General features: G+C 36.5%; 1 protein-coding gene across 1 annotated transcript in view; it reads left to right on the plus strand.

Moving 5' to 3' along the window:
* LOC102734275 (contactin-4) overlaps positions 1 to 22,254 on the plus strand; it is an 805,863-nt gene that overhangs the window by 599,191 nt on the left and 184,418 nt on the right. Inside the window, exon 6 of the mRNA XM_081805865.1 lies at positions 6,254 to 6,349. Within this exon, the coding sequence (XP_081661991.1) occupies positions 6,254 to 6,349 (96 nt within the window). The remainder of the gene's footprint in view (positions 1 to 6,253; positions 6,350 to 22,254) is intronic.

Genomic DNA, 22,254 nt, shown 5'->3' on the forward strand with positions numbered 1-22,254 from the left:
AAACTTTCTCAGATCATATCATCATAAGAAAAAGTTCTTAAAGAAAATAGTCTGAATCCATTATATGTGAGTGTATCTTAATTGTAAGTCATATAAAGAATACAGTCCATTCTCTGGAAAGGATAAGGTAGCCTGCTTACTTCAGCTCCTGTCTAGACTTAAAAACACAATTAAGATTAACAAAAAAAGATCTGTTTTAAGCCCTATTAGCATTTTTTGCCATGGCACGATTGACTTGACCACTCTAGTGTTACCTTATCTGGTGGAAGTTTGGACTCACGGGCTTTCCCCCAGTAAGTCACTTTTTGTACAGTTTCCTTTGATGGCAAGAAATGATAATGGTATTGTTAACATCTATAGGCTACTGACTTTGCATCAGACAGTATGTGAATACTTCATATGCATGATCTTTATCTTTAAAGAGCTCTATGAGATAAGGATTATTATCCTAATATTAGAGATGAAGAAACTGAAGTTCTAGGAAATTAAATAACTCACCTACCACCATCATACAGAAAGAAAGTAAGAGTACCAGATTTGTACTCAGGTCCTTCTGACTACAAAGCCAGTGTGTTAAACCATTATGCAATTCATTCTCTTGCTGTATATTCTCATTGGGAAACCCAATCAACCATGCCAGTTTCACTAATGGTTTCTTCTTTCTTCCTGAGTGGAAAGGATGTAAAAGATACAGCTTTGCAATGCCTAAGGTTTTATAAATTTAGACTTGTTTTCAGTAGGAGTCTCTAGAATTCAAGAAACCATGCAAATGTGCATCCACAAATGCATACACTCAGGGAACAAATGGCAAAGAGTAAAGACATAATTTTATTTTATTTTTTTATTTTTTTTTAAAGATTTTATTTATTTATTTGAGAGAGAGAGAATGAGAGAGAGCACATGAGAGGGGGGAGGGTCAGAGGGAGAAGCAGACTCCCTGCCGAGCAGGGAGCCCGATGCGGGACTCGATCCAGGGACTCCAGGATCATGACCTGAGCCGAAGGCAGTCGCTTAACCAACTGAGCCACCCAGGCACCCAAGACATAATTTTAAATATGCTGCATGATAATCAGCTTTTAAAGTTATGCTCCAAAAATAGCTCTTTAAAAAAAAAAATAAATGGTGCAATCATCATTATGGAAATCGTATTATAACAAATGTATTGCTTGACCATTTTTCCAAGCTGATATTGATTTCCTTATTGATTGCTACTTTCAAAATTGGAGGAAGCAATAACAAAGGAAACTGGTGATGGAAATTTCTTGTTCTAAGGACACTCTATAAGAATTATTAGGATCCATGCCTACCCAAATCAGGAAAAAAAGTGAATTGTTGTTGTCCCTTTTTAATTTGTAGTGACTAAAAATATACTAAAAATACATGCATTGCTTGCATAGTTTACTGTTTCATTCTTCCTCTTTCCTTTTCTCCTGCTTCTTTGTAGATTCTTAACAAACATGATGTGTGTTATGATCTCATTAACCTCTCTGGCCATTTTAAAACTAAACTTTTTTTTTTTTTAAGATTTTATTTATTTGACAGAGAGAGACACAGCGAGAGAGGGAATACAAGCAGGGGGAGTGGGAGAGGGAGAAGCAGGCTTCCCCCGTAGCAGGGAGCCTGATGTGGGGCTCGATCCCAGGACCCTGAGATCATGACCCGAGCCAAAGGCAGATGCTTAACGACTGAGCCACCCAGGTGCCCCAAACCTAAACTTCTTATACTCTGGCTTGTCCCACCTTATGAATGGCTTTAGCTCTTCCATGTTCAATGGGTAGTCCCTTAATGATGGCCTGAATATGTTACTCTTTCTTATTTACTGTTATTTCTCAAAAAAATATCTTGGGCGCTCTTGATTTTGTTTTCTCTAGAGTACCTCCAGGTTTTTATTGTAAGGTATCTCTTCCTTTCCTCTAAACATTTAATAACTTTACAGACAGGAAATATGTAGAGATTTTTCCCTCTCACTCTCTGATTTATTCACAGTCTGAATTCTAAGTATTCTCATATATTAAGGCCTTTTATTATTTATCACATATTGCAGCTTTAAGACCTTTGTATACTTTTACTCCCTCGGGAATTTAACTGCTAAATCATTTCCTCCATGCACTCAATACACATTCCAAGTACTATAGCATATTTTCTAATCTCATTTAAAAATGAAATGCTGATATTACATTCCATAGCAGAATAAAGGACAATTGTTTCCACAGAAAAATATGATATGAAAACACATCTGCCACAAAATTGTGCATCCCTTAGCATATGATTTCTGGAAAAAATTATGTAAAACACTGATGAATGAAGTCAACACCAAAAAGTATAGCCATTTATTTTTTAAAAGTCTACGAACCACGTGTCAGTGAACCATATACAGAGCTGGAAAAACAAGCTGTTTTGAAAAGCCACAATACATGGATATTAATTCCTTGTCACACATATACATCATTTATTCATCCATATCTTTAGTAACTGACTGCATTGTTCAGCTACCTTCCTGACAATGCAACAATCATGCTTCTTAATGAAGTTATTTCTTTTTTCTTTTTATTGTTATGTTAATCACCATACATTATGTCATTAGTTTTTGATGTAGTGTTCCATGATTCATTGTTTGTGTATAACACCCAGTGCTCCATGCAGAACATGCCCTCTTTAATACCCATCACCAGGCCAACCCATCCCCCCACCCCCCTCCCCTCTAGAACCCTCAGTTTGTTTCTCCCATGGTTCGTCTCCCCCTCCGTTTCCCCCCCTTCATTCTTCCCCTCCTGCTATCTTCTTCTTCTTCTTTTTTTTTTTTAAACATATAATGTATTATTTGTTTCAGAGGTACAGGTCTGTGATTCAGCAGTCTCAATGAAGTTATTTCTGATTGTTTTCTCTTTGTTCAATTTCATCCTTTTCACCTAATGTTTAAAAATCCCTACATTGAGTACTCACCCACAAGGAAAAGCAAAGGAATAGAAGATTTGGAATCAAATGTACCTACTCAATGCTTTGTGCATTCAAGTGTGGATTTTCTTACATGTTCACTAAAGAGCTTAATATTCAGTCAGTCAGTTATTTATTTATTTATTTATTTTGTCTCTAAGATAGCTAGTTTGAATGCTCTTTTTCACTGGCTTCGCTAAATCAGTGGGGAAGCCATAGATTCTGGTGTTTGAGAGCAGTAGCTTTAGAGGGAGACAGATACGAATTTGTATTTTTCTGACCACTTCCTAGGTGGGTGAAGATAATACTAAACATCTCTGAGCTTCACTTCTATCGCCTTTAAGTTGGGAATTTAAACTATGATGGAATTAAATGAGATCTATATGAAAAGTGCTTGGCACATGGTATGACCTCAATACATTTTGCAGGTAGATGCTATTATTGCTATTAGAGCAATGGTGATGGTAAAAGAGCGTTATCCATAATATATTCTGTCTTGTAACGTCTGTTGCTAACCATCATTACCTAGTACCAAGGCTTTAGAAATAAAATGACTCTTAGAAAAATAATATATGTGGGAATTTGTTGAGAAAGGCCTGAGCCATGAGTATATAAGCTTCAAAAAATACCATTCACACACATAGTTCTTTGATTCCTACAATTATCATGCTGCTAGTAATTATGATCTAGATGAGTAGTTATATCTAAAAAGGCCTGTTTTGGACATGAAATTTTTCTTTAAATGTGCTTAAATTCAGTGTCCTTTGTTTAGCTTCTATAGCTCTCTAGAATTCTCTCTAGAATTCATTTACTATTTGGAACACTCTCATAAATAAAATGATTGGGTTATGATTTGCCACTGTATTACAGCATTTTTCAGTGGACAGAACAAACATATACTGAACACTAAACTTGTAGCATGACAGGCATTGTGTTTGGTCTTGTGCTTTTCAAGTATTACCTTATTTAATTGTTGCCCATGACTCTTACTTGAAAACAAAGCACATTTATTCACATTTATTTATGAGAAACTGAAGACTTGCCCAAGGACAGCAACATGGCTAATATATGGCAGAGTTGATTTCAAAGTCAAATCTGTCTAAATGCAGTCTTTTCATTCCCTATGTAAGTAGGGTTTCCCATGTGGAATTTATTTCAACTAACTACTAAGAAATATGCCTAATATTTTCTCAAATAGCAGATTAATGTGATTTATTCTGACTGCCCAATCCTTGTAGAACTGCATGAATTCATAAACCAAAAAGGAAGAAAGAGAAATCTAGTTTTTTAAACTAAGTAAGGTCAGTTAAAAATCATTGCATGTGTTTCTCATTTTCTTTCCCATTTCTTAATGCCCCTTCTCTAGTCATAACCATGGTGCATTTTGCCTAGGTAAGACTTGATCTCTATTATCTATCAGCCCTTAATTTTTCATGCAACTCTGAAGATTGGATGGGATGTTTGTGCAAAAACTTAATGATGTATTCTAAGAACCTATGTGGAGAAGTGACAATTCAGAGTGATTCACTGTCACTTTTAGGGATAATGGTTTACAATATTAAACCATTTTCCATAATAAAGTTTTTTAAATCTCTCAGTTAATCTCTTTTGAAGAGCCATTTCCTTGAAAGAAAATATCCTGTTTTAGTCTCACCTGATACTCCTTGGATTAAAATAATTGTATTACAGCAGAAATGTAATTCAACTTATAGTACTTTTCTGTATTGTGCTAAATATGTACATGTCCTCCAGGCACCCTGTTTCACACCTTAACTCTGACATATGTTTGGCTTTCTCTGATTAAGTGTTACCTGTCAGTCGTGCCCACTACACTCTTGGGTCCCTACAGGACAGAAGCTATAGAGGATACAGTGTTTGTATCCTGAGCTGACAACCAAATCATGTTTAATGAAATTTTTATAAGTACTCCATTGATAAAAATAATAATGTATGATCTTAAAATTTGCATAATTCCAGAAGTTGGTAATGAAGATATGTATGTGTCTAAATTTTTTAATATCCTGACCTCTCCTTAAAGTCAAGCCTGACTGTAGAAACATCCCATTTTGTAGCTGCAGGAAGCTGTCCTCTTTCTCCCCCTGGCTTCATCACTCATTAATGTAGCCTTTAACAAACCTCATGATGCCTCTTCTTTCTAGCCTGTAAAATGGAGATATTAATGGTAATTAGCTCATATAATTATTGTTAGGATCACTTCAGATAATTGTCATAAAATATTTACCAAAATGGCCAACATGGAGGAAATAGTCAATAAATGTACATGTACTCTAGTGTGCATATCGAGATGGCCTTGCAACCCTGCAGAATATACTTGGCTTGGAACAATCCTCAAATCCGATAAGAGGTTATTAAATCAAATGTTTTAGATAACAAAAAAATGAAATGGTACTTAAAATACTTCTTGTTGAGAGGATTTACATTTGGGAGGACGGAAGAAAAACCATTTTTTTCAACAGTAATATGTCACTTTATTAGACATATTTTTTACATTAACTCATTTTTATTGGCAACTGCTTATTCGCTGACTCAAACTGTGATCTTTGGGTTTGTAATGTCTTATCTTTCTAACCAGACTTGACCTCCTTGACAGAGGGGAACTTTTTTTTTTTCCAAACAGAACCTTGGACAGTACCTTATAAATTTTTAAAAAATATACAAGAACTTTGAAACAATTATGTATGTGTGCTTATGTCTGTTTATATATTGTATATAATGTGTGTGTGCATATATAGGGAGAGTCATATTCTAGGTACTTAGAGAGTGACACATATAATTGCATATAATAAATGGTTTGGGAAGTGAATAGAATTGAGCATCAGATAACATGAATTTACATCCTGATAATGATATTTAAATACAAAAAAGATGTTGGTGAAGTCACTTAACATAATTAAACCTTGGTTTCTTCATTTAGATATGCACTGTCCAGTAGAACTTTCTTCAGTGATGTGAATGTTCTATTTCTCTGCTATCCAATATGGTAACCACTAGCTACACATGGCTGTTGAATACAAAATGTAACTAGTATAGCTGAGGAACTGGTGTACATTTTATTTAATTTTATGTGTTTTAAATCTAACTAGACACATGTGGCAAGTAGCTCCATTACAATATAGATATAGAATCAAGGATGACAGGACAATATCATGTGAAAAGAGGCTATGCTGAATTTCCTTGGTATGGGTGATACGAAGGCTGATTTTCAGCAGAAGACTATCCTCTTTTGAAACAACTATACTATCCCATAGGATCTTAGGCCTTTTTAATTTAAACCCTTTTCCTTTATTTCCCTTAACAGATCTTGAAAACTTTAAAACAAGAACAAGAAGCACTGTGTCTGTCCGTCAAGGTCAGGGGATGGTACTACTGTGTGGCCCACCAGCTCATTCAGGAGGTAAACTATAAATGCACTGAAATGTCTACACTTCATTCGCTGCTATTTTTCTTGCTGATTTTCCGCCCCACCCCCACCCCCCGGCACTAGCTAAAGGAAAAGTGTCATTTGCAGAGATTCCCAAAGTCCCTCCATGTCAAGGAAGAATCGTTGTCAATGCCTCCCATAATTAGGATAGGAAAATATCAGATTCTACAAATGTTCTACCTGACTGCTATCTACCTGGCACAAGGGGAAAAACACCTGAGTCCATTGAGATCAGAATTCTGTTGCTTGGTAAGGCAATGTAGGTAAAGTTACCAGTACTTTCTCCAACTTGATTGGTTTCAAAGCTGACGTTGCTTTATTTCATCTTGTGTCTGGTCTGGAAAAGGATAAGATCCAATCCAGGATCACTTTGTAAAGACTCATAATAACTGGATCAGTTAGGAATCCATTTGAATTATTTTTGTTTATTTTTCCAAGTTTTTATTTAAATTCCTGTTAACTAACATAGTGTAACATAAGTTTCAGGTGTAAAATTTAGTGATTCGTCACTTACATACAACACCCAGTGTTCATCACAAGTGCCCTCCTTAATACTAAATAAAAAAATAAATAAATAATAAATAAATAAATAACTGAAAACCCAGCTAACACAGGCTTCAACACTGGAGTTTGTGTTGTTCTCACACACATTTCCAGAGGTATGTAATCTAAAGCTGATACCACGTCTTGAAGATGTTTTCCAGGATGCAAGCCGTTTCTTGCATCCTTTTCTATAGTCCTTAACATGTGATATGGCTAGGGTACCTAGGTCCAGTCCAAACAGGAAGAAATAGAAACAGTCAAGGACCAAAGTCAAAAGTCTCCATCTGAGTTTGCCTTTGTATTATGAAAGGTTTGCTTTGCCCGAGGACTTATACCTACATGTCACTGATCACCCCCAGTGGCAAAAGAGACTGAAAAATCAAGTATTTTATACAGATCAATTTGATAGCCCTGAAAAAAAATCATAATTTTGTAATAAGGGAGACTATAGAGACATGCTGTATAGACAACTTACAATGTCTGCTAAAAAGACTAACGATGACTGAAAGGCAAATCTGACTTCCATAAAGGGCTCAGTAGTGTGGAGGTTGAATAGATAATGGCATTTATTAGGATTCCTCTAAAGCTTGAGGTAACAAGATTGATAAACTCTATTCTTGGGAATTCTGGCTAAAGTTGAATTTGCTATCTGCTATCCTTGTTATCTTAATTTTCTGTTTGGTTTAACACATGATGAAAAGAAAAAAAAATTTTTTTAACTGAGAATTTGAAAACACCCTTTTATTTTTGCCCTGTATTCTAAAGTTGTAACTTTTCCTTGCTCATCTAATACCCTAACTAACCTTTCCAGCAGGAAATAACAATTAGCAAAATAGCTAAAAGACTTGTACTCTGACATGACAAGTATAAAAGCAGATGGAAGAGGCTAGATTGAAGACATGGAATTATTCAAGGTTCTGGTTTTTGAAGACTGGCAGAGATTCCAGATTAAATTTCGGTAGTTTGTGTTCTGAGAGATGGGTTTACTCCTTAGGGCTCCCATTTTCCCTTCAAGTTAGTATCAGAAGCATTAAATTTGGAGTCCAGGACATGAGTTCCAGTCCTGACTCTCTTTCAAATCATTATTTGATATTGAGCAAATATTTTCACTCTTCTTATCTATAAAATGAGGAGATGAAAGGAAATCTCTCAGATCCCATTTAGTTGTATCATTACATGGTAATAACTCAATAAAGACTAAACATATTTATCCAGTAGGTTTGCATTATTGAAGCTCTGTCATTTATATGAAGAAGGCAATTAACTGGACATATACTTAGGTTAAAGTCAAGCTCACTCAGACTAACTTTTCTCTTCCTATGATGAAATTGGATCAAAATAAGAATTAAAGGTTTTGCTGATTTCTTCTGCAGTCTACCTCATAGCATTAAACTTTCATAACATGGCAGCAACTCTAAAAATTAATCTTGTAGGCATATTAAGAAACAAAGTGCCCCACCTCTCCCTGGTATGCTAGTATCTTTGGGAAAGGCAAAGCACCTGGAGTGTTGCTGTGCCGCTATGCAGTGAGACACCTGAAGACTTTCCCCTTCCCGCAGAGAAATATATTAAACATTTTCATAGACATCCCCTGCAATGTGCTTGTCTCTGCTGGCAGCAGTCAGCAGCTCTGAAATCCAGTTTCTTGAGCTGTGCTGACATTCCTGACAGTCCTGATGGTGAAAGACAAGGAAATAAATATTCTCATTATGGGCTTTATCAGAACTTGCATGCTCAGTAACACTGTGGGCAAGGCAGGCAAGGCAAGGAAATGTGCAAGAAAACCGAGAGGATCTTGAAGGGTGTGAGAGAGCATCTCAGACAGCCATCAGTTTGAGGCAGTGGAGTCAATGATTATCTGATAAAATCCCCCCAATTACTCAAAACCTTTCAGTGCAAACTGCACCGCAGTGATTCTCTCGTTGCTTCTCCAGGCTGTGTATCACCTGAAAGCCGGCAGAATCACCATGAGCCACTGGACATACTGAGCGTTTTAGACCCAGCATATGGTATCCCAGTTTCAATTGTAACAGATCATGCAGAGGGAAGGAAATGAGTCAGCCTTTTACTGTGTCAGTGGGATACTGAGTAATGGCGTGAAATCCATTGTAAAGGATGCTGCATGTCCTCTTTCAAAAGCTGTGCAGTCAGACCTTCTTAGGGTAACATAGAAATGAGCAACAATTAATCTATTTTGAAAAGCATTTCAGTCAGCAGGTATATCCAGTACTTTACCAATCACTACACGTAGCATCTTTGTCATCTTTTGGTTAATAGATACGAATTCATTTGTGATGTCATTGCATAGATTTTACTATTAAATCTTAACACAAACACCAAACAATAGAAATCACTGTGATGGGCTCTGGTTGTCCATGGTGTCCCTTCATATTAGAAACAGAGTTTATTGAGATCCAGAATTTTCTCCTTGCTTTCCATCAACTCCAAGGTCATTTGGCACCAGGAATTCATGATGCTTAAGCAAGCTCTCATTAAATAGCAATAGAACCAAGGTACTTTGAGATTCTTCCTGCCACTATACTAAAATTGTATTATTCACCAGTGAATTCCTCATGAACTGTTCAAGGGAGGTTTTTGTTCTCACCTTCCTTTTATATGTCACCAAGATCCTTGCTACTCAAAATGTGGTCCCTGGGCCAGCAGCATCTGCCTCACCTGGCAGCTTGTTAAAAAGACAGTTTCAGGTTCCACCCAGAGCCTAGTGAATAAGAATTCACATTTTAATAAGATCTCCAAGTGATTCATATGCACATTACAGTTTGAGAAGCCCTGAGCTATATCTGATTCTCTCACACACACATCCCTCACTTCTGGCCAGTGATGGGCAGGAAGCTGAGGTATAACCAGGGCAACATGTTAAAACCATAGGTGTCCCACCACTTCCCAAGGATATTCTGATTCCACAAATCTATTGTTTTAGAGACTCTAAGGCAGCACCAGATTTAAGATGCACCCACTTTGATCACCTTCTACAAACCCAGTCCAGATTCACACTGCTGAGATAGAGGACTTTGATTTCCACATCACCCAAGCAGAAGGGTTGAGCACTTTTGTTTTAAAAGAATTTAAAATAAAATATAATCACCTCAGGATTTACCTTTACTTCGTGTATTTTTGTGGTTGTTGATAAGGGAGATGAACAACCAAGAAAAACTGGCTTTTTCTTAAGTATTTATCTTCAAAAATAGCATTTTGTATCTGTCCAACTTTTACTACATTATTATTAGTGAAAGTATGGTTTCCTAGAGTACTAAAAAGAAACCACATGATTCTGATTCTAAGATGATTTTCATTGTTACGGGTTTTACAGAAACCAGCTATAATTGTCATCATTAGATGCTTTTACACAGAACACATTCCCATTAAAGTTGGATTCTGTTCACATAGCATGAGATGCAGGGACCTTATAACAGAGCATCTGTAGAGTTCTTCATGGTGTTTATAATGTTTTAATTTCCATTATATTATCTCTGATCCTCACAGTAATCCTTTAAGAAGTAAGGGCATGTATTTCATAGATAAGGAAATCGAAGCAAAGAGATTATGTGGGGTCACACACTAATCAATGGCAGGGTCAAGAGTTATCTTTGCCTAGAACGTGACCCTTTTTTTTTTTTCCAGTTCAGGAGACAACAGTAGAAACAGGTACTAGATTCTCTATGCCAGGGGTTCTTTGGGCCCCATTCCAGATCAATTAAGTGTGCCTTTCTTGAGAGAGGTCCTCTGGCATCATTTATATTTATAAAAGCACTGTACATGATTCTAATATGCAGCCGGGGTGGAAAATGTGTGCCCCTGCATTACAAAATCAAGTAGATCTTGTCTCAGCAGAACCTCTCTGTTTGCAAACATTTCCAGGGTCCAGGGACTTTGATTTGATCTGTACATATCCACAAATATAATAACCCTAGTGTAGTTATTTCAGCTGGGTCATTTTGTATTTACTGTGGGACAAAGGAAAAATCATGAAACTGGGACACCTACATTCCAGACCCACATCTCCTACTACCTTACTATGTGGTCTTGGGCCACTTATGTAACTTCTCTGGGCCCTATTTGGTTTCTGTCATCCCACACATACTGTTTCTAGCATCCAGATGTCAACTTCAGGATCGGGCTCACCCAGTTTCTTAATGAGTTCAAACCATGCTAACAGGTCTTGGACCTGGACTGATGTTGCTATGCTGAAATGTTTCCCTCTATGCCCAGAATAATCTTCAAGACAACCACATTTTGTCAAGCTGACAGCTCTGCCTAACCCCACTCCATGCCTTATTCCTAACCCTTGCCCCATACTTGGCTCCTATGTTTACCAGTTCAATGTACCTTCAGACTTTTAGGTGCATCTTTATTTGCTCCAAACATCAATTCATTTTACTGTAGTATAGACACTAAGTTTAGTTCTTGCCCTCATGTCTCACCCAAAGACGCACTCAGAGCCAAACCTGGGACCATAACACACTGTCCTTTGGATTTTAAGTATTGCTGACATTTAAGAGGTTTACTTATTGGGCCCCATCCATCATATCATACTCCCTGGAAAATTGACATCAGAATGGATGGATTCTAGTTTTATCACCATGTGATTTGGACAACTGGCCACTTTCTCAAGAAGCAGTTCCTCCACTTCCAGTTTATTCCCTCTACTTTCTCTCATCCACATTTTAGGCTCCTACTCTTTCCCTATATCTTTGTTTCCAGCATAACTCTCAAATCCTTATACAGTATTCTACCCAAATGAAATTTATATTTTGTAAACCCCTCAAATATGTTGTTAGAATAAGAAAATGTAATAAATGTGGCAACGATCTGCACAGTTAAAGGCTTCCTAAAATATGTAGGAATAAATTTAACCAAGGAGGTGAAAGACCTGTACTCTGGAAACTATTAAGACATTGATGAAAGAAATTGAAGCACAAACAAATGGCAAGATATTCTCATAGATTGGAAGAATTAATATTGTTAAAATACCCATACTCTACAAAGCAATCTACAGATTCGGCGCATTTCCTATCAAAATACAAGTAGCATTTTTCACAAAGCTAGAACAAACAATCCTAAAATTTATATGGAACCCCAAAAGACCCTGAAGAGCCAAAGTAATCTTAAGAAAGAATAACAAAGCTAGAGGTACCACAATCCCCGATTTCAAGATAAACTACAAAGCTGTAGTAATCAAAACAAGATGGTACTGGCACAAAAATAGACACATAGATCAATGGATCAGAGTAAAGACCCCAGAAATAAACCCATGCTTATATGGTCAGTTAATCTACGATAAAGGAGGCAAGAATATACAATGGGGGAAAAGACAGTCTCTTCAATAAATGTTGGAAAACTGAACAGCTACGTGCAAAAGAATGAAACCAGACCACTTTCTTAAACCACACACAAAAATAAACTCAATGGATTAAAGACTTAAATGTAAGATGTGAAACCATAAATCTTCTAGAAGAAAGCACAGGCAGTAATCTCTTCCACATTGGCCTTAGCAACGTTTTTCTGAATATGTCTCCTCAAGCAAGGGAAACAAAAGCAAAAATAAACTATTGGGACTACATCAAACTGAAAAGCTTTTGCATTGGGGTGCCTGGGAGGCTCAGTCAGTTAAGTATCTGACTCTTGATTTTGGCTCAGGTCATGATCTCGGGGTTGTGAGATCAAGCCCTGCGTTGGGTTGCATGCTGGGTATGGAACCTGCTTAAGAATCTTTCTCTCTTCCTCTGCCCCTCCCCACTTGCTCTCTAAAAAAAAAAAAGTACAAACTTCCAGTTATAAAAGGAATAAGTCATAGGAATGAAAAGAACAGCATAGGGAATACAGTCAATAATGTAATAACTTTGTGTGGTGACAGTAACTAAGATTATCATGGGGAGCATTGCATAATGTATAGAAACGTCAAATCACTATGTTGTACACCTGAAACTAATATAACATTGTAGGTCAACTACACTTCAGTAAAAAAAAACATATATTAGGGGTCAGTCAAACTTGGATAAGCCACCTTTTTAAATATTTTTATGGAAAATGCATTCTGAGTTTTATGTCTACCTAAGAAACTTCATATATTTACTTAAATGGACATCTATTGCAATTCAATGAGGAAAAGGTAACCTTTAATAATAGGTTAATCAGTACCACAGACTACTAGGTATTTTTGGGGGGCGGTGTTTTCTTTTTTTTTTTTTTAAAGATTTTATTTATTTATTTGAGAGAGAGAGAATGAGAGAGAGCACATGAGAGGGGAGAGGGTCAGAGGGAGAAGCAGACTCCCCGCCGAGCAGGGAGCCCGATGCGGGACTCGATCCAGTGACTCCAGGATCATGACCTGAGCCGAAGGCAGTCGCTTAACCACCTGAGCCACCCAGGCGCCCCAGGGGGGTAGTGTTTTCTATTTTGTTTTGTTTTTGGTGTTAAACATTCTTCTTTTTTTTAAGATTTATTTTTTTATTTGAGAGAGAGCAAGAGAGTAGGGCAGGGGGAGGGCCAGAGGGAGAGGGAGAGAGAGTCTCAAGCAGACTCTGTCCTGAGCACGGAGCCCAATGTGGGGCTCGATATCAAGACCCTGAGATCATGACCTGAGCCAAAACCAAAAGTCAGACGCTAATCGACTGAGCTACCCAGGTGCCCCAAGCATTAAACATTTTTAAGGCAGTCTTGTTTGTGCTGTTTGACTCTACCATATTCCTTTGAAATCTGTGAACCTGAACTCCTTCATCTGAAATGTAATGGTCCAATTCCTCCCTTTTTCTTTTCCTTCTTATTTTGCCAATCAAAGGAGATTTTAGACATTAGTGATTTAGTCAGCATAGAGTAATGTGAAACAGTTTGGAAGGTGATGCTTTTCTTCATTCATTAAGCCTCCCTTTTTTCACTGATTGAGCAGAATAAAGAGCCACTTTGAGCAGGGACTGTTTGTTATAAACTGTCCCACACAAATGGCGTGGTGGAGTGTTTCATGTTTGGGAGGATAGGCCACTAGGATTATTTGTCTTTATTATACCAAATACAGGCTCCATTTCTCACAGCCATGAGATCATTTAGTCCAAAGAAAGAATCAGCAAAGGAAGCAAAAGGAGGGAATTAGGCCTTGCATGTCTCAAAGAGTGACATGCTTCTCCCCCACTGGATAGGACTACAAGAATGAGGGTCAATATTTCTGATGTCAGTCATCTCCACAATTAGTTAAGCTTATTCTATGATACTGCTGACATACTTTTTGCCTTTGATTTTCCTACCAGCTCTTTAAAACAACTTGAATGTTTTATGACCACATTTTTGTGCCTTGATGTCAATAACTATATACTTATGAATAGAAAAAAATGAGTACATAAGTAGCAAACATTCCCTAGCCATAGAATAATTCTAAACCTTATGCAGCCAAGCCACCAATTTCTTAAATTAAACTGTATAGAGAATTGCTGGTCTGGGTTCTAAGAAGAGTTCCCCAGGAATGATAGCCATATACTCTCTACCTAATTCTCCTTTTAGTCCTAGTTAGAGAGATGTTGAAGCCGTTTTGCAGCTATAGCAAATCCGTAGCACTTAGAAATAAATTCAACTACTGAATAAATAGCAGTTAATTAAATTTCTTTGTGTTCAGTCACCTAAAGAGAATCATTTAGTTAAAAAAAAAGTTATTCCAGAAATAAATTTCAAGAAATTCTTTTTCTTTCTCTTCTTTTCCTTCTTTGCTTCTGTGTAAATGTTTCCATGTTCATTATTTGGCAGAAACCAAAGCATTTTAGTTAATTAATGATGACCTTAATTACCCAACATCTCTCCTGACAGTTACTCTGTATTTAATTTAATTTAATGGTAGGCACTATATAAGAGTATTTGTGGATAGATTTAAATTCAAGCTGGAAATGTTTTTTTTTTTTTAACATAAAAAAAAAAAAATCAAAGAGATTATCTCCAGGTTTGATCCTTAGAACCGGAGGCCCATTGATCAGTCAAAGTCGGGGCCAAATGCATTAGCACCAAAAGAAATGGCGTTTGGGAACTGAGATTTGATCCATAAAGCTGGATGATCTGCAAACTGTGATCATTCAACAAAGCTCAGTTTCATGTTGAGCTTTCTCTTTTGGAGTCGTCCTGTCCCAGAAAGCAGTGAAGGATGATATTGTGTTGGAACACAGGTGCTAGTTGGGATGTGAAGAGTCTGGAGATGTGAAAAGCACATTACATATCCAGTAGAGTACTACCAGGGATGTACCAGCCAGAACAGAACAAATGATCAACACCGATCTTTCAACAACATGCACCTGGCTGAGCATTTCATAAATAATCCAGTGGACAATCACTGCAGGATGTATGGGAACCATTCTTGTTTTAATGCCCACTGGAAATATGTCCTATGAATCTCATCTTTTCAGCTGAGGAAGAAACAAGCAGCTCTTTGGATACATTTTCAGCAAGGAATTGGTGTTTTGTCAGGTCAGTGCATCATGATGTTACACTGAATTAAGGAGGATAATGGTGCAGTATGTAGAATGAGGAAATGCTGCCTGAGTCCTGGAAATTTGGAAATAGACTCTGGTTGGGAGATCAGAAAGTGAAGGCTCCAGAATGTTCAGTACTATCAGGGATCTTGATCCTGTGAGTATTAAAGAACAAATAGGAAGTCAGCCATTTTTCTGCTATATGTACTTTGTAACTCATTCAGTTACTTTTCAGACATTTAGGAAGACAGTAACTCAAGTAGGGCCAAATCAAAGACCAGAGAAAACTACACATTTGGCCAAGTAAAGTTCGCATCCAAAAAAATAAATTGTAGCATTTTGTCTAAAGATGGGGCTATGGCTTCTGATGCTGTGTAGTATCCAAATACTGATTTAAAAGAAAATGATTTAATTAAGTGGCTGTACATTCATCAAGGATGAAGAATATGGATGAAAAACTTTTTTTAACCAATCATGCTGATTTGTCCTAACTATACTCACTAATGATTTTGTCATTTGAGACATGTAGAATAAATAAAAAATTCCAAATGGAGCAGTAAGAGTTCTGCAGGGAGACCAACCCTATCTACATAATGAACCAGAAGATATGTCAGATCTTTAATCCAGCAGCTGATTGGGAGAATGTTTATGATCTCTTACATAGATACTGGCTACTAACAAAACAACTGATAGCTTTCTGTACCGAGCCAAGAAAGCTCTTCACGTCTCCACGTGTAACATACCCAATTTTTTTTATCATCAGATAGTTGCAGGTTAACACATTATCATAATCTTCACTGTCAAAATTAACCCCTGGTTAGGAGTTGTGTTACAACAACACTCCACGGGAATTGATAAATCCATATGGCGGGCACAGCTGGAGAGATAGTTGCAGTTGATAATGTAGCATTTCAGAAATATCCGAAGAATCTCTACTTTGTGAAGTAATTTGGAATTTGTACACTTCCTCATTCTCTTAAGCAAAACATAGACTAGAGAACACCTGGGAAACTCCAGAATAGTTTGGTTGTAGGTATTTGAGGTCAAGTTCTTATCACTTTATGCAAACTTTTGCCTTTTGAAAAGATAAACAAGATTTTAAAAATAAAATGTAGCTGACTTAAGTATCATATTTCTTCCATTTGTTGTTCTGACTTACTGTAAAATAAGTATAACACAGCTCTGAAATGAACACCTAAATATAAGAAAGACATTCCTACACCTTCTTTTCTGAGTCTTGCTACTCTTTGAATTTGTTCACTCTATCTGCAAGCCAGCATTCCTTATCAACATACGGTTCCAGGTTATTTCAGTGGAAATGGTTGTGATAAATGAGATTTATAATTGGGTCTTAATGGAGTACGTAAATTAGGATTTCAAGATTGAAGAGAATAGATTGCTTTTAAAAAGTAAAAATATCTAACTCCGGCAGAGCCTCTCAGTTCCCAGGCATTGGCATAGATGTGGCGGATATAACAGTGAGCAGAAACAGAATGGTCCCGCTACCATAAGACTTACGGGCCTGTTGGGAAGTAAGGGGGTACTCAGTCACACTGGAATGTGTGCTTTTGGTTGTGGGCTGGGAGAGGAACAGGGTTCAGTGATCTGATCGTGTAAAATACAAGCATACCTCAGAGATATTGTGGGTTTGGTTACAGACCAGTGCAATAAAGCAAATATTGTAATAACATGAGTCAAGTGAATTTTTTTGTTTCTCAGTGCATATAAAAGTTGTATGTACACTATACTGTAGTCTATTAAGTGTGCAATAGCATTATGTCTAAAAAACTGCACATACCTTAATTTAAAATACTTTATTGCTAAAAAATGCTAACCATTATCTGAGATTTCAGCGAGTCATAATCTTTTGGCTGGAGGGTCTTGCTTTGATATTGATGGTCGCTAATTAATTATGGTGATGGTTGCTAAAGGTTGGGGTGGCTGTGGCAATTTCTTAAAATAAGATAGTGAAGTTTTCTGCACCAATTGACTCTTTGTTTCACTTGAACACACTTAGAAGCCATTATAGGGGGGCTCCTGGGTGGCTCAGTCGTTAAGCGTCTGCCTTCGGCTCAGATCGTGATCCCAGGGTCCTGGGATCGAGCCCCGCATTGGGCTCCCTGCTCAGCGGGGAGTCTGCTTCTCCCTCTCCCACTCCCCCCTGCTTGTGTTCCCTCTCTCACTGTGTCTCTCTCTGTCAAATAAATAAATAAAATCTTTAAAAAAAAGAAAAAAGAAGCCATTGTAGGGTTATTAATTGGCCTAACTTCAATATTGTTGTGTCTCAGGAAATAGGGAGGCCCTGGGAGAGGGAGAGAGATGGGCTGATGCCAGCTGGTGGAGCAGTCAGAACACACACATTTATGAATTCGGTTCACCATCTTACATGGGCACGGTTCCTGGTGCCCCCAAACAATTACAATAGTAACGTCAAAAATCAGTGCTCACAGATCACCACAACAAAGGTAATAATAATGAAAAAGTTTAAAGCATTGCAAGAATGACCAGAATGTGACAGAGACATGAAGTGAGCAAATGCTGTTGGAAAAATGGCGCTGACAGACTTGCTTAACACAGGGTAGCCACAAACCTTCAATCTCTAAAAAAGCAGTATCTGCCAAGCACAGTAAAATGAGGTATGTCTGTTGGAAGGACATGATCTAGACTGGGAGGAAACTTCCTTGAAGAAGTAAATCTCTCTGGAGCTCAGATTTGGAAGAACGAAAGAATAGAATGAAGGAATAGTATTGCAGACCGAGCAGCAGTACATATGTCAGGAGTGGGAAGGTTGTCTGGCCATGAGGAAAAGTGACATGGTAGTGCCCATGCGTGCTGGGGAGGGTAGTTCAAGTCTAAGTCTAGGATATCAGCAGAGACTAGGCTCTGGAGTTGCATTGAAGATTTGGGTGTTTTTCTGAAAGTAAGTTAAATATTGCGAAAGATTATTTTTAAGTGAAATAGGGGGTGAGTTAGAGTGGAGGGCAGTGTTGAAAAATGGGCTCTTGGCAGCTAAGGCTGATTTATTATTACCTAGCTTTTTGTAAAAAACAAAGAAAGAAGCAAAGTTCTCATCAGACTAAAAACAGTGGGTAGTCATCAAAAATTTACTTGAGGGATTACCTATAATTATAGCACAAATAGGCCAAATGGAGATAAACAATAGAGGACTGTCTTAATACATTCAGGCTGCTATAACAAAATACCACAGACTGGGTAGCTTGTAAATAACAGAAATTTATTTCTCCCAATACTGGAGACTGGAAGTCTGAAATAAGGGTGCCAGCATGGTCAGGTGAGGGTTTTCTTCCCAGTTCATTAGAGGTAATATTCTGCAGTATCCTCACATGGCAGAAAAGCCTAGGGAGCTCTGTGGGGTCTCTTTTATAAGAGCACTTATCCCATTCATGAGGGCTCCACCTTCATGACCTCATCACTTCCCAAAGGCCCCACCTACTAATGCCTTTACCTTTAGGGATAAGATTTCAAAATACGAATTTTGGGGAGACACAACATTAAGACTAGAGCAGAGACTCATGACTAAACAACTAAATTAACAACAAGGAATATGGGAAGGATATCTTTAAAGGCTTCCAACAAGAGCTATGTTATACCTCTATATCAAATATATTTCAGTCTGGATATCTAATTAAAAAATCTGATGTCTGTCTCCTTATTATGAGAAAACATTTTTTTCTAAGGTATCCAGAGGAAGTAACCCACCATACTTATTAACACACACACACACACACAATACACCATCTCCCTCTCCCCAGAATCACTAGCAATCAATAGTGCTAACTAATGCTCTATAGAGAAGGAGGCTACCATGGCATATTGTGTGGACACAGGAAAGAGGTTATACCAGTTCACTGAGACAGTGATAACTGAAGCAATAGAAAGCTCTATCTTAGTTCCTCAGAATCTTACTAAATTAATGATAGCCAGACACCAGTAATTTGGAAAGGAAATATGGCTATCAAATTGCTTTAAACTTAAGATTTGAGATGGCGATTCTGGGAGCCCCTGTGGTCAGTTTGAGTGAATAAAGGGATAAACCCATTTTTGGTTGGTGAATCTAAGACCTGGGTAAAATCATAACCAATGTTAATAAATAGAGTTAAATAAAAAATCTGCTCCATCACGGTGACCTAAGAAAATACTCCGTGATAAAGAGTGGGGGCAAGAGGAGGGAAGAGTCAGCCATTGTCTGAGGATGTAAAACAAAACATAACAAAGATGTGTCTCTGTTGTGCTTTCAGTCAAGACAAAGAAAGCGTGGATTCTATGAAACAGAGATGCTAATGGGAAAAGGGATCTGACTCTGATACAGACTGGCATTTAGAAAGAGCTAACAAAGATGAGAAATGAAAGAATTAAAACCTGCAGTGCAGATGCAATAAAAAGCCAAATGAACATTGTAGAAAATTGCATTAGTGATAAGCATGACTAACTAGATAAGCTTTTTTAAAGAATGCCAAAGGAACGTATAATGATCAGAAAGCTTCATAAATATGGAAATTCAGGAATAAAGATCCAATCTATACATAATCAATGTAATTAATAAAGATATTTTATCAGTGCAGACATATTATTTTATTTAATATCATGGCATACTTAACATTTCATACCAACACATCATCCTTTTAATAGTAAAAACACGTTGTATTTTCCCCTCTTTGAGAGGGAATCAAAAGTTTTTATGTTATTCTTTATTCTAATAATTAGAGGAAATATAGATTAAGGTAGATATAAAAACAGAATATGTGTCTTCCAAGTTGCTGGAGACAGTTAAATAAATTGTAATCTGTTCAACCAAAGACCAAAGGTAAAGATGAGCAAAACAGCATGAATAAAAAACTCACAAAAAGATGACAAATACAAGAGTATATAGTATATGACAGAATATACAGAGATAAAACTTTCATATGAACATAAGAGCATCAGATTCAGTTAAAATTTTGTTTGATCTAACCAGAATTTGATGGCATTTATTTAAAATAAAATATTCTAACAAAATAGATTTTAAAAAGAATAGATGATAAACTTACTAGTTTAGGACCGAGTATTATCTGTATGCAAAAACATCAAATTGGGAAAAGAGCCTTTTTATTATTAAGATACACAAACCCTAATGAAGACATTCCAGTTATAGTATTTTAAACACCATACAACATAGTATCAAAATTTATAATGCTAAATATTTGGAAACACAAGAAGGAATTACTAAAGCATATTTTTTTACTTAATTTGACAGACCAAGTAAATAGAAATAAGGATACAAAAAATTGAATAATGTAATAATAAAACATATGTACTTATCTTCTATTATCCACAGGGAATATGTTCCAAGCCCCCCAGTAGATGCCTAAAATTGCAGATAAGACTGAACCCTATATATACTATTTTTTTCCTATACATATATACCTATGATAAAGTTTAATTTATCATTTAAGCATAGTAAGAGATTAACAACAACAGCTAACAATGAAATAGTACAATTATAACAATATACTGTAATAAATGTTAAGTGAATGTAGTTTCTCTCAAAATATCTTATGGTACTGTACTAACCCTTCTTGTGATGATGTGAAATGATAAAATGCCTGTGATGAGATGAAGTGATGTGAATGACATAGGCATTGGGACATAGCATTAGTCTACTCTTAATCTTCTGACCATATGTCAGAAGGAAGGTCATCTCCTTTTGGACCGCAGTTGACCACATGTAACTGAAACCATGGAAAGCGAAACCGCCCATAAGAGAGAGCTACTGTATATTTATATACTTTCCTTTCAAGTGCCCATGTAATGCTTATTATAATTGGCTACATAATAAGCCAAGAAAAAAATTTTAAGAAGTTAAAATTGTACACATCAGGTCTTATTTTCTGCCATTATATAGTTAAACTAGAAACTAGCTATAGGTAATTTTATACAATGACAATAACCACATTAAAAAAAATCAACCCATGCAAATTTCAAGTCATTTTTCTAATATCTACTAGGTCAAAGCACAAAGAAAAACCATAATTTATGGATGTTTCCAAATTTGAAGAAATGAGGACAAATGCATCCACACTAATAAAATTTACAAAAAGTGCACTCAGAGGCAAGTTAATAACTTTAAATTTATTATTAAGAAATTCTGGAAATCAAAATCAATAAACTAAGTATTCACCTCATGAATGTTAAAAAGAACACAAAACAAACCTAAGGGAAAGAGAAGGAAAGAAGATGAAGATCAAAATTAGTAAATTGGAAAATAGAAACAGTACACATGAGACATCTGAGAGAAGTTTTGAGAAGAAAAAAAAATACAAGTGTATTTCTCCCCAAATCTAATCAAAAAGAAACCAGAGAAATACAAATACACAAAATTAGAAACTAAAAGGAGCATACAATTTTGTATACAAGATTTAAAATCATAAAAGCAGACTATCCACAATCCTGTGATCATTTGAACATCTAGATGAAATGAAAAATCTACTGAGATTATATAGATAACAAAACTGAATCAAGAAAATATAGAAAATCTGAATAGACCATTTATCATGGGAAGAATTGAAAGTTGTCAAGAATCACTTTCTTCCAAGTGCTCTGAGCCATAAATTTTATAAGAAATGTTTTTTCAAATTTTTAAGGTAATTCCCTTACCAAACAATTGTGTCAGAGCAAAGACAGGATGAAAAGCGACCAGTTCATTTAATGAAATGAGTATAATTCTGGTACCAGAACCCGACAAAGACAATAAAAGAAGAAGCAACCTCACATATGAACGTTAGTAATACTTCTATAGTGAATAATATATGTCAGGCATGATTTTAAATTCTTTACATATATTAACATTTAATTCTTATAAGAACCATATGA

This window comes from Leptonychotes weddellii, chromosome 1 (genome assembly GCF_054177405.1).
Source record: "Leptonychotes weddellii isolate Sample4059 chromosome 1, ASM5417740v2, whole genome shotgun sequence".
Classification (NCBI taxonomy): domain Eukaryota; kingdom Metazoa; phylum Chordata; class Mammalia; order Carnivora; family Phocidae; genus Leptonychotes; species Leptonychotes weddellii.